General features: G+C 38.8%; 1 protein-coding gene across 2 annotated transcripts in view; it reads right to left on the reverse strand.

The window, feature by feature from the left end:
- LOC122769747 (phospholipid-transporting ATPase ID-like) overlaps positions 1-10,253 on the reverse strand; it is a 29,899-nt gene extending 19,646 nt beyond the window's left edge. The window contains exons 1-3 of one of the 2 annotated variants that reach the window (XM_044026555.1): positions 10,142-10,253; positions 1,544-1,628; positions 435-493 (exon numbers count right to left, since the gene is read on the reverse strand). In XM_044026555.1, the coding sequence (XP_043882490.1) occupies positions 435-493; positions 1,544-1,586 (102 nt within the window). In that variant the 5' untranslated portion in view covers positions 1,587-1,628; positions 10,142-10,253. Of the gene's footprint in view, positions 1-434; positions 494-1,543; positions 1,664-10,141 lie in introns of both variants that reach the window. The other variant, XM_044026556.1, reaches the window with a different exon arrangement.
- Positions 10,254-12,902: the final 2,649 nt, after the last annotated feature.

Here is a 12,902-nt window from a genome sequence, read left to right on the forward strand (position 1 = left end):
CATAGTTGGTCGCCTGTTGAACTCTGTTCAGGTTCACGGGGTTTCATGCTGTCATTTGGTCTCATGGAAGCATTTAAAACGTCAACATATCTGGTTACTAAGCCAGAACACATTAACCAATCGTGTGTTTTACTTCCTGAAAAGTAACTGTGGTGCTGAGTTTTGTCCGAGTGCACAAACCGATGATTCTATGTAGCGGGGACTTCAAACTCTTTTGATTTTGGCCGACCTCCAGTCTGATAATGTCCTTGACACACCCCCAAACTAGCATTTCTCCTGTAAATATGTGTCCTAACAAAATGGTGGTGAACTGTTTGTAAATCCTCTTCTTGGACTGGAGCACAACAGGAGCATCAGTGTTTCCTTTGTATCTCTGAGTGAGTGGAAGGCATCAACAACACTCCTCACATACAGACACACAAAATAGTACTTACTGCATATTTAAAGGACAGGTTGTACTCTCTGTCATTGGCACGGAGTTTCCTCTCCAGCTCTGATTAGAGAAAAAAACAGTACATTTCATTTATACGAACGCACAAGTTTTTGTGTATCAGTTTTATCATCACGGTCCAGCTGTGTAATGAGAACCAAACCCTTAAACCCAGCAGAGGAAGAGTAGAAAAACCGGTTGAGTTAACACTCTTATTCAATCCGTTAAATATGTATTTAAAACTGTTGTTTTTCAGTTTTTTATGTTTTTGAGATAAAATGATCTCGTTTTTTATTTGTTTGAAAAAAAAAAGTGTTTCCTGGTTTCTGTGCTCCTCCTCTGTAGCAAAGAAACCATGAAAACTGAACTTTCAACGTTCAACATTGTCTGACATTTACGGACCCAAAGAACTCATTTTTGATTCATAAAAAATAAAAAATAATCGATGCATTAATCAATTGTGATCATAATAATAATAAGTTGCAGCCCTAGGTCTCAAGATGTTTTTCTAAAAATGAATTTTACACTTCATATGAACTTTTATATTCTGGCAGGGACTCAAACTGGCAACCCTTCAGGTGAAAGCTAAGCTAAGCTGCCCCCTTTACACTTAATGTACACACACAATATACTAAAATGCTTCTTACAAACATATGTGGTGTGGGATATGAATAACTAACCCTTTTACTTCCTGAGCCTCAGCCATGTCTTAGTAGCATATTATATAGTATTATTGATATATTTTTTTACTTTAACTGTAAAATCTTTGAATAAATCAAATCTGCTTTAACACTATTTTGCATACTGACATTCTACAGACTGAAGAAAATGTCTTTGTTTCTCACAGATCTGCACAACTATAATACTGTAATCACTTTAAATATGTTATTCAAAAAAGAAATATAAAAGATATTCATTCTAAATCGTTCAGCCCTACTTTCAATACATCACATTAATATCTAATACTTAACTAACACTTAGCTTACCATGCACTAATTGCACTTCTAACAATCCTGTGCTTCATCTTCCTGATATCTGATAAATGGCAGAATCTTTATATTACGAGGTCTGATTGTATTTGAAGAGCTGGGGATCCACGTGATCAAGACTTACCTCTCTCTTTCCTCCTGACACAGTCAAGGCCAAAGAAAGACATTATCTTCTCCTCCTCCTGCTGCTATTTGTCCATCATATCAGTCTGTGAGGAAAGATGGAGAACGATAGTGTCACATCCTGGGAAATGAAAGTGAGTGATGCAAGAAATGAATGCACACTCAACAGCTGCCGTTCAAGCATTTTCCATAATGTGCTCTATGAGGTCATCGTTTACTCCCCACTTATATGGCTTTTTAAACTATGGCTGGAGAAGGTTTTACTGGAGGTTGGATTAAAAAAAAACCAAGAAGAGAAGACGTAAACATCTAAAGTGTGAAGATCATTGTAAGAGGTGTGTATTAAAACTGGAGGAAAAAGCTGTATAAACTTAAATTAACAAGAAAAGCTTCAACTTAACTATTCAACTATTGTCCCTCGCAGTTCCAGGTGTATTGTTTCAGCAGCAGACACCAGTAAGGACACTTTAGTACTTTACGTCAGAGACTGTGTCGTGTGTCACAGCACAAATTATGAAAAACATAATACTGAGTCATTGTCATTATTTTTTATACTATATATAATGATATAATATAATGACCAAGAGTCTTAGACTTAGAGGGGACCAATATAAACATGTGTGGTGTCATTTTTTTTCCTTTTTAACATGTCAATGACATTTTTTTAAACCAAAACATCACCAGGGTGTGTGCTCATGTGTTGATCCCTTACAAAAATCCTGCTACGTAATGTTTGGTTAGTCATTTCACGATCAAAACAATTTGGAATAAAATGAGTCATTAGACGCAGCCTAAATTCCACTGCTAAGCCTTGTTTTTTAAACAAAAGGTGAGACAGCTATATCTATAAAGACAAAGGACCAAACTGCTGTACATTGATTTAGCATGTTAAGTGTTTTCTTTCGTTATCTCTTCCTCCTCATTGAAACTAATATTTCCGTCCTGTCAGATCACTGTTTTTTGAGTGTATTGCAAGGTCAGGTGGAGAAGTGTGTGTTACTGTAGAAATAATGTATGATTGATGTATGACTATGGAAAAAAGAAAGAAGTGCAAATGCGGTAATAAGGGAGATGTTTAAAAGGTAGGTTGTTTTGTAGGCCCTGCCCCTCAGCTGCGCTTTCCAGGATGATGTCACAGTTTGAGCTAAAAATATCAGCCACATGTGTTTGTCGAGGAATGTGTGTGTTTTAACGGGAATGCCAAAGTGCTGGGAAAAAAAACAAAAAAAACACAGACCATGCCGTGTCTGTATCCTCTCTTTGAGAAAGCCCAAGCTCTATGCAAACAGTCCACCTATTCATTGCCTGTAAAACTAAATGAACCACCTTGTTGCCATTTCACAGCCAAACATGTGCGACTCAAAAGCCCGGGGGGGTGGGGGGGGGGACATTTAAACTCATAATGTTCACCATGAAGATTTAACCAGGCTTTAACAGAGAACGTCAAACAGTGTGGACTGCTGAATCAGTGATGATTCCACTGACTTACAATGAAGAAGTTGGGAAACTTGAGAGAAACACTTTAATAAAACCTAAAAAAAAAACATCACAAACTTACACTGTCTGTGAAGGTCATCCAGGTCACTGTAATCTTCAGGAGTGTGGCTCCTGACAGTCTCCTGAACTACTGTATATGGTCTGACAACACTCACTCAAAACATATTCTACTTAAACTGTTGGCTTGTGGTGGGGCTTCTGTGGGTTTTGTAAATGGTCACTTGTGATGAAACGTATACGTGACCTGTAATCATAAAACATAAGATGCAAAAACCAAGTCACTAAAGGACAGTGACCTTTTGACTGAAACTACATCACTACTCCATACCATCCAGACATATTTGTGGAGATAGAGAAGGTTCAAAATGTGTCACATTTGGTTTTAAGGCCCCAGTGGAACAGAGGAGTGAGTGTTGGGGAAGCTGAAAAAGAACAATGTTGTTTAACGTAAACAACATTTACTGAGGAAAACCAGCGATGCCTTGGCAATGTCCTGCCTCTCGCACACATGTGCACACACACACACACACAAACACACTTATGGCGCACGGCAGAGCTAAAATCTACTTGTTTTGCTTTTGCTTTTTCGCTGGGGTTAGTACCTGGTACGCGGCACTTTTTTAGTTCCAGTTGAACTGAGCTCTAGAATCTGATGTCGAGTCACCGTCACTGGAAGAGTCATGAGCGCTGTAAACAGGTGCTAATCCCGACATTTAGCAAGGAAATGTCTAAAATGTCAGTATTTACCAGAGGAGTCTGGTGTATTTAGCGACTGCACTGCTGAAAACCGGTGATCGTGAGCCGAATCACAAACCCAGTTCAGTTCAGTGACTGTGTCAGACAGAGTCTGTGCTCCGGTTATGCAGGAAGCGCTGAACTAATCTTATTAATGAACTCATCCTAATGATTCAGTCACACTGAAAACCAGTGCTTTACTCGGGACTAGTTTGTGTGTTTGGTGTCGCGACATCACAGCAGTTTTGTGCAGCCGTGCTATGACGACTCCGTCAGTAGAGTTGAGCCATGGCCAGCTGAGTTGTGCTGGAACTGTGTAGTGGGAAAGTGCCGTTACACTTTAAGTCGCAGGCAACAAACACTGGGCCTAATGTCACTGCAAGCAAACAAAGCGGGGAACCATTATCCCAGTGTCACAGTCACCTGTGACTTGCTTAACAGGTCAGAGGTCACACTGATGAATGGATGTATTGTCCCATCAATGATCTCTGGTTTCTCTACTGAACAGTGCTCTATTATCAAAACGGACCTGTCCTTTGCAGTGGAAAGGCTGTGTGTGTGTGTGTGTGTGTGTGTGGACAGATGCCTGTGTATTAAATGGCTGAAGAGTCCTTTTGTCTTTTAAGATGGGTTGCATGTGAACTACAGTTGCAAAGTGATGACTGGCAGAACTTAATTAACAACTACTTTGATAATAAAAACAATTATTTCAAGAGAGAAAAATCACGAGAATGCGAAAATAATCATTAGCTGTGATCCCCGAAGACACTATAAAGCAGTTAAATGAAATCAAATACCTGATAAGGTACACTAGGGTAGTTTTGGACATTTTGTGTGATTCATTAAGAAATGTATATCAAAATATGTCAATAATGCAGCTTCAGTGAAGAGCAATAAAAGGAGAGAAAGGTATGTAGTAAAGTCTGTATATTTGTTTACAAAATCAAGGCTCCAACCTTTAACTTTAGCTGCCCTTACCCCACACCTACTTCCTTAACCTAAATGAAAGAGTTGTGCTGAGCTGATAATATAACAGACACGTTTGTATTTAAAGGTTACACCAGCTGAGAGACTCTTCAGGGCAATGAGACTTAATGGACTCTTAGAATAAACAAAGGGCTTTGGGTAAACTTTATGGGCTTCTCAGATTATAACCATCATAGATAAAGAGACAACAGCTGCAGTACATGGCCGAAAAAATGTAAAAGGTTTCCCAGTCCTCCACGAGCAGGACAAAGAGAGAACGTTGTGTATCTTTATAGCCATGCAGATTCTTTTTAGTTTCTGGTGACTATTTGTCTCTTGACAGTAATTAGAGTCTTATGTGCTTTGCATCACTGTGGTCATTTAGTTTTGTATTTTTGTCTAACTTAATACATTCTGAGCCCTATCTGCCCAATCCTTTGCATCAGTGGTTGTTTTTTTTTCCTCACTGTGGTCAATTTGAATTTCTTTATTGAATAATATTACCATAAAAACCATGATTTAAGGAAACACAGACATTTCCATTCACAAACTTTAACAAAGCTTTGCTGAAACTCACAGAAACCCTGCAGGTACAATCCTGTATTTTCCAACATTCGAAAACACAAAGCGTCTGCTTTGGATTATCAGTGGAACACAACATTCTACGACGTAGAATACGCCGCTCTGCTGCAGCTCTATCATCAAGTACTTGTCTTATCAGGGCGCTGGCTAAAATAGCTCTCCTACACACTGTATGTTTCAGCACAAAGTGACTTGAGGCACTAAGTACACAAACCTTTATGAGCCATGCTGTGTATCTAATGATGAGTCGATAAATCATTAAAAGTACTTTTCCAGGCCGAGTTATGTCGTGGCTTCCAATCAATACAATCATTTAAAAGAGTACTCTTCGTACATCTTAATAAAGTAGTAAAATCAAACCTCCATCCCAATTCTGTAATTTCTCTAAGAACGTCCCCTGTCAGCTTCTCTATGTGGGTTCCACAGCACATCCTGTGTTGATACTGGGAACCTCAGATCATTGGCCAACACAATTAATATCCCCTTACAGAAGAAGGAAGGCGGGGGGAGGAGTGGAGTCCTGCACAGTAGCACAAAATCAAAACCCAAACGGCTATTTCCGTTGCAGGAAAGCGTTCAAGAAAACTTTTACATTTGGCCAAAAAAGAAAAACAAACATTGATTGTGCAAACACTGTATTGTGTTTGTGTTGTTTCACCTTCACATTTCAGGCCAGAAATTGGTAACAGGAACTCAGTCAGAGGAAGTAGTGACAGTGAGTAGTTGACTGTGTTCTCAACAGCAGCTACTGAAAAGTGTGTTGTTTAACAGTTCTTCTACAATAGAAGGGTTACAAACCTAACACCAACACCAACAACAACAGCAATAATAATTTATATATATATATATATATATATATATATATATATATATATATATATATATATATATATATATACATACATAAATAAAATAGGATTTATTTATTTTTTAACACAAAGGAACTCACATTCAGCTCCATGTTTAGAGGAGACAAAAAAAAGAGATGTCAGTGACTGCAGATGACCTCATTCATTCTGGTTGTTTATTTCACATTATTATTTAACCATTTTTGGTATTTCCGCACTGAATGCACTAAAAGGTCACCATTTTTACTGGTAGACTTGTATTGTAAAATGTATTCTTATGCAAATGAAGTATGAAGGTCATACATTACACTTACACTCCTCCCGTTGTCAGTGTTTTCCTGACCCATGAAGGATATCTATGAGAACCAGCAACGAGAAATACTGACGGATGAAACACCTGTCACTTAGTTGACAAAACCCTAATGACTACATCAGTGCGCCTCAGTCTGTGGATAACAGCGGTTTATATCCACAGTCAGTGTCAATAGTCACTGTTATAAATCAATTTACAGCTATAACAAACAGAAACTCATCATCTGGGAACATCTGGGAACATTTATTTAACAGTGCAGTCACTTAAAATCTTATAAGAGATAACAAACCCAACACTTGTTCCACCTTTGTCTATGCAGGACAACAGAAACAAAACAAAAACAAAATTCAGAGCCTCTGTCAACCTCAATCAAATGAATTGACACATTTTGGTTCAAAATCATCATATCTGAAAGGGCTTTTTGAGGATTAAGAGGACTTTGGTTACGGGTTAGGAAGCTAAAATCAGCCATGGGTGTCAAACTGGTATAGGGACAGATTTGTGTTTTGTTTTGTTTTTTTATCCTTATGTTGTGGCCCAGACCCTGTGGGATTAAAGTTAGGGATTAGGGGTAAATGGTTAGTTAGGGTTGGATTAGGGTTAAGGTACAGGCCAAGGAAATGCAATACTGTACAGTAAATGAGTATCGTCACAACTTCACAGACAGGCAGCCATCCTGTAGCCTAAACGGGAACCTGACAATTGTTTGGTCATTTCCCACTTATCAGATTTTCTTCTTCCTGTTGCTCATAACGCACTGAAATGACAACAGAATCAGTGTCAACCTGGCCAGCAGCCTGGCTGGATAAATATTTGGTTTGCACGAGACACTGATGAATACACTGAGTAAATCTGACAGTTTGTGCAGCAGGATTTTTTTTTACTGTGTACACTCTCGTTCTTCTATTCCAATGTATTCCAACACAACGTGGGAGGACAACATTCAAGAAAGACAACAAAATCTGGTCAATGCAACAACAAACGTGTCTAGACTGTACTATTTGGATGTATGCTTTAATGTATCTCCTTCAATTTCTTGTTTTGGTTATACCACTTGTTCTCCCTATACCTCTTTTTATTTTTGTTTAATATCTTTGCAAGAGTCCTTCTAGGGCTGTCCACATCTGCTGTAAACATTGTTTGTTGACGCCAAACTGTGAACGAATCAGAATCATTAAAGTGAACTGATTTGTGACTCTGATGATGAGTGAAGGCACACACGGATGTAACCGTATGGCTCATCGAGACCTTGTTTGCGTTCACTGATGAAGCGACAACAAGAACGTGAGATGCAGGTGATGTAACAAAGGCACAATACAGTATCAGCACTTTGAGCAAGAGCCCAGAGCGTCGCTGTGTAAAGCCCCAAACAATCAAACCTCTGAATAATTCACCTGACCTCTCAGGGCCACAGAGATGCCCATCCTCTCATCTTACCTGATATCAACCTGACATTTTGATTGACCCTTGACCTTAGATAATAAAAGCCACTCCTGTGTCACATCGGTATACAAATTAAGTTATTTGTTTGGATTTAATTCAAACAATGACCTCACATGGCACTTACTGAAGTTATTCATTTAAAGTCGTTTTCTGTCTCACTTTATTACCTTTAATTTTTTATACACAACACGCCGTTTGTCACGTGGATCTTGGGGAACTTGGTCCTTGTGTTTGTTGGTCCATCCCTTTGATTCTGACCTAAATATCTCAACAACTACAACATGAAACGCTCTGTAGAGGCTCGCGCACATTATGAATCCTACTGACTTCAAACAACGCCATTAAAGTTTCTATAGCACTATTTGGCAACCCTCAGATTTTCCACTGGGGTTCACAGACATTTGTGGTTCTGATGAAATGTCTTGGATGAAGTGAAATCCAGTAAACACAAGACATTCGTGTGCACCTCAGGGTTCAGTTTGTCCAATTGGACATGACATCATCAGCAAACACAACACCACCGTAAACACAGAAAAACAACAGACTTGTCCATGATACACATGATGATCCATGTAGACCAGAGCTACAATGACAACTGGATTAACTAATAGAATACAAATATGATGCAACTATTTCGTTACAGGCTGTAAATACGTTTATAGACTGCTCTAGAAGTTAATCTTGTGTGACTTTGCAATTTGAAATCCTTTGGATTGGTCACCTGTGACACCAATTTACCAAACAAGGCAGCAGTAGATTGGCAGCAACCATGTACAGAAAACAAACTGATTTGCTCCATGGAATATGGTGTGGGAGAGTTAGCGCTGTACCCGCATTGAGCTTTCAGCTGCAAAAGGCTGTCTATTGGTGAGATGAAGTGGTGGACACTTTTTTAAAGACGTCTTAGACTTTAAAAAGCACAGATTATCCAGTGAGTCTTTTGTCAAATCTGTTTTTCTCTCTTCTGTCTCTGCTGGCAGCGATGTTGTCAGTAGGAGAGTCGCGTTAAAGAGCTGGTAATGGAAACACCAACATTTTGAGAAACCTTTCAAATATCGTTAAAACATTTGTATGCTTTCATGAGGTGGTTTTTCAGACATGTCGATATGAACGTTTATCGCACAGGTGTTTGACGCATTTACACGTCACCGGACATGACGTAAGGGGTCTCATGAGCAGTTGACGTCAGACAAGATGACGGACAGAGTTCACCAGTCGCAGCAACAGCAGTGGCGGCAATCGAGGTCACTGTTCCAAAACCAAGGAAACACAAAATGCTTTTGGCCATTCCTTTCCTCAAGGTGGAGTCTCATGGGACGAGATTGTACGAGAAGAATGGGATGTCGCGAGACTTTACGAGAATTACGACTCATATGCAAAACACCCTTCAATGCACAGCTGCACGTAGCAATTGGACACTATCTCTTTAACAGAAACTGTTTTCATTTCCAAGGAAGAATAGTGCAAATGATCCTCAAAGTGCATAGACGAAACCAATAGTTACGTATTCTCAACAATGACTAATGTCACTAGATTAATTAGACTTGTTTTTAAACATTTCATTGGATGTCTTGAGAGCTGATGTCATGTCACACAAAATGATCTGTATCATCACTGACGCGGAACACGAATGTGGCGTGAAAAACTACAGAAACTACTCATGACTGACATCACTGCTGACGTGCACAGTCACTGAGGTCGGTATGAGCGTAGACCGACGGTTTGAGCTTTATTCATCATCATTATCATCATTCCCATGAACACACAGAACTGTTGTACTCTACGCAACGTGATATACAAGAACACTCGGCGCACAACTTTGTTCAATGGACCAAAACCAAAGCAACCAGCTGTTGTTGGTGGTTGTTCAACTACGATTAATGAAAAACAGTCAGAAAGAAAAGCGCAGCTGAGTTTGTTTCCCCTCCCTTTCTCAAACCCACACTCTCCACCTCTCTTCTTCAACTCTCCCTTCTCATTCTTTCCGTTACTTTCTCTGCTGAAGAGACTCTGGAGGGAACGAAGCGGCGACGAGGAAGGAGAGAGTGAATTAAGAGACAAAGCGCACCCACTCACGACAGCTTCCTGTGCCTTTCTTACTCTGCCCTTCATCTGTTTACTTTCTCCCTGACTTTGTTAACTCCCCCGCAGGCGTCACCTTGACCCGGCGCGCCTCCAAGGTCAGAGAAAAGTGGGCAGAGGCGCGTCTTCTTACCGTGCGTCCTGTGCGGCGCGTCCTGGCTCTGATCCTGCGAAGAATCCAAAAAGTCTCTCAACTACGAGAAGTAAGCGAGGACCAATATTTTCCTCCTGCTCTCTCATTACTCCCCTCCTCCTCCTGCGCTCCCCTCCCGCTCACACGCTCTCCCCTCCTCTATTTTTCTCCTCCCATCCTCTTCTCTCCACCCACCTCTCCTCGCTTGGTTAATTTGGCAAGAAGTCTTCAGCACCAGAAGCAGAGGCAAGATTACAAAAGTCTGTGAACGCTAGTCTGGTGGGTGAATTGTGAAGGAGACACGAGACGTCACACAACGCCTTTTTACCAAAACATCATCACTTTAAATCACCCCTAAATATTGTAATGTGTCATGGATTCACTGTATAAACTACAACAACAACACTATATGGCAAGTTGTAAAACTTAGCTTGAGTAGAAATTGAATTATAAAACAAAAATAACTAACTTTATTTTTTTATTTACATCAACTAATCTGTCGATTATGTTCTCGATTGATTGAGTAATCGGTTGGTCCATAAAATGTCAGAAAATGCTGAAAAATATCGATCAGTGTTTGTCAAACCTAGAGAAGACGACGCTCTCAAATTTTTGTCCACAAACCAAAATGATTCAGTTTTAATGATTTCTTTGTTATCTGGAGCAAATAAACCAGAAAATATTCACACTAATGAAGCTGAAAAAAACACAGAAACAGGTTTTAATTCTTCAGAAAACACAAAAACCCAAAATAGTTGAAGGTTAATGTAGTGTTCGATAAATGGAGTAATTGTTTCAGCCCTATTATTAGCATTATCATCTGTCACGTTAAAGCTGCAGTGCATAACTTTTTGTTGTTGATATTTGATATTATTCTGCCCCTGTTAGGTCCTAACTAAAGCTAACTGAGGGAGCGCTTGTGTGTAAACTGATACTGATATCACAAAGTATCTACCAATAGGGATATCAGTCCGCTTAGTCATTTTAGACCATTTATGAACTATGAAGTTATTAACAACACATTTGTGCTGAGTCATTTCAAAGATGTATCAGTCAATATAAAAATACAAACAAAAAAACACATAGATGGCACTGAATAATTATGTGAATGACCAAATGTGCTGACTGATGGTAGCATTACATTTTAAATGTGAATTAATTTAAGTATAAAAGAAGTAAACAGAAAAACTCACTGTATCTGATGTTTTTTTTTTGGCCACTCCATACACACCTACCTACCCTAACCATGGTGGTTAAGTGGAAGGTATAAAACATACCACAGAACAAACAGACAAATCATAAATAAGCAACACAATACACAAGACCAGAGCAGAAAAGCAGAATATTATGTTAGAGAATTGACGGGGGACCTTCTAGCAAGAAAGTTTATCTTACTAAGGGTAACCTTACCTCAGTCCAGCCTGGCTCCCAGTCAGAAAAGTGTTTCACAATTGTTAATATAGTGCATCAGCCGACTTTGAACACAAGAGGGAGCTCTGACTTCAGTAAAAACACAGTGGGACAGGACAATGTAGGTGCAGTTTGAGTCCTGTTGGATCTGTTGGAAGTTGCTCTTGTATATTAACAAGCTGTCAATGAGTTTTAACTCATACAGTATGTGTATGTAATGATCAAGCATGTCTTGAATAAACGTAGCGTTAACAGACCTTTTTCACTGCAGATATTTCTCTACATGAAATAGTAAAACAAATGTCAGTTTTAATGCTCCACTCAAACTGTTTTTTTGTTTGTTTCTGAAAATTGTATTTTAAAACTGCATAGATGTTTCCCATATTTTCTGGTTGTGTTCCTTGACAAATAATTATACTGTATGGTCATTATAGCATTGCTACAAAACAAATCCAATGGTCAATTAAGACTTTTGCAATGCGTTGTATATAGTAGTATTATACTTAGTGTATTGATTTATAATATTACTAAGCGTGAACATATTTTTGCTGATGTGTTTTATCAAAAAATGTTCCTTCATTATAAGTCGTTTTACAGAGAACAGAAAACTGCAAGGCTGCAAACAAAGCCTTAGGTTCGTTATTCATGGGTCTCACAACTACTTTGTTGAATTAATGATCGTTACTGACGACATAAAATACAGAAACATGCCATTTTTTACACCCTGAAGCTTGTGTGAAACATGGAAATGTGTCATTTTACATTCAGTAATAACTCATTACTCATGCTATTTCCTTTCATCTGCGCCTGATCTACTTTGCCTGTCTTTGATCTGCCCTTTCAATGCATTTCCTATTGGAGAAAAGTTGCAGGAAATGTTGAATTATTTCAAAAAACATCGAAATAGGACTAAGAATGTCTTGAACAAATTGAATGTGTTGATATAGGAATTATTAAAATCAGCTGAATAATGCAGGAGGAGATAACAACCTCAGATAGTGACATAATAGGAACAGGAAAACAAAGCTTAGAATTCTCAAATAACAATCAGTGCAAAGTCATTAGTTTGCATGTTTGTTGTTCTTATGAGTGACTGGGGAAATGAAGATAAATACCATATCCACATTTTTGCCTCATTTAATCAGATCATGAAAATGAACCGAATTTAAAAACAAGCCAATTAAATGTTAAAAAAAGAAAAACAATCAGTGTGGTCCTCCTTAAAATATCAAACAACACCAGTCTACCTTAAAAACTAAGACTAAGGGGGCTCGGTTAAAGTTTGTGAGTGGCGTTGACGTAAGTGATTGGCTGTATTCTCGGGGTATGCAAATTACGTTGGGGGTGGCTC

This window comes from Solea senegalensis, linkage group LG5 (assembly GCF_019176455.1).
Source record: "Solea senegalensis isolate Sse05_10M linkage group LG5, IFAPA_SoseM_1, whole genome shotgun sequence".
Classification (NCBI taxonomy): domain Eukaryota; kingdom Metazoa; phylum Chordata; class Actinopteri; order Pleuronectiformes; family Soleidae; genus Solea; species Solea senegalensis.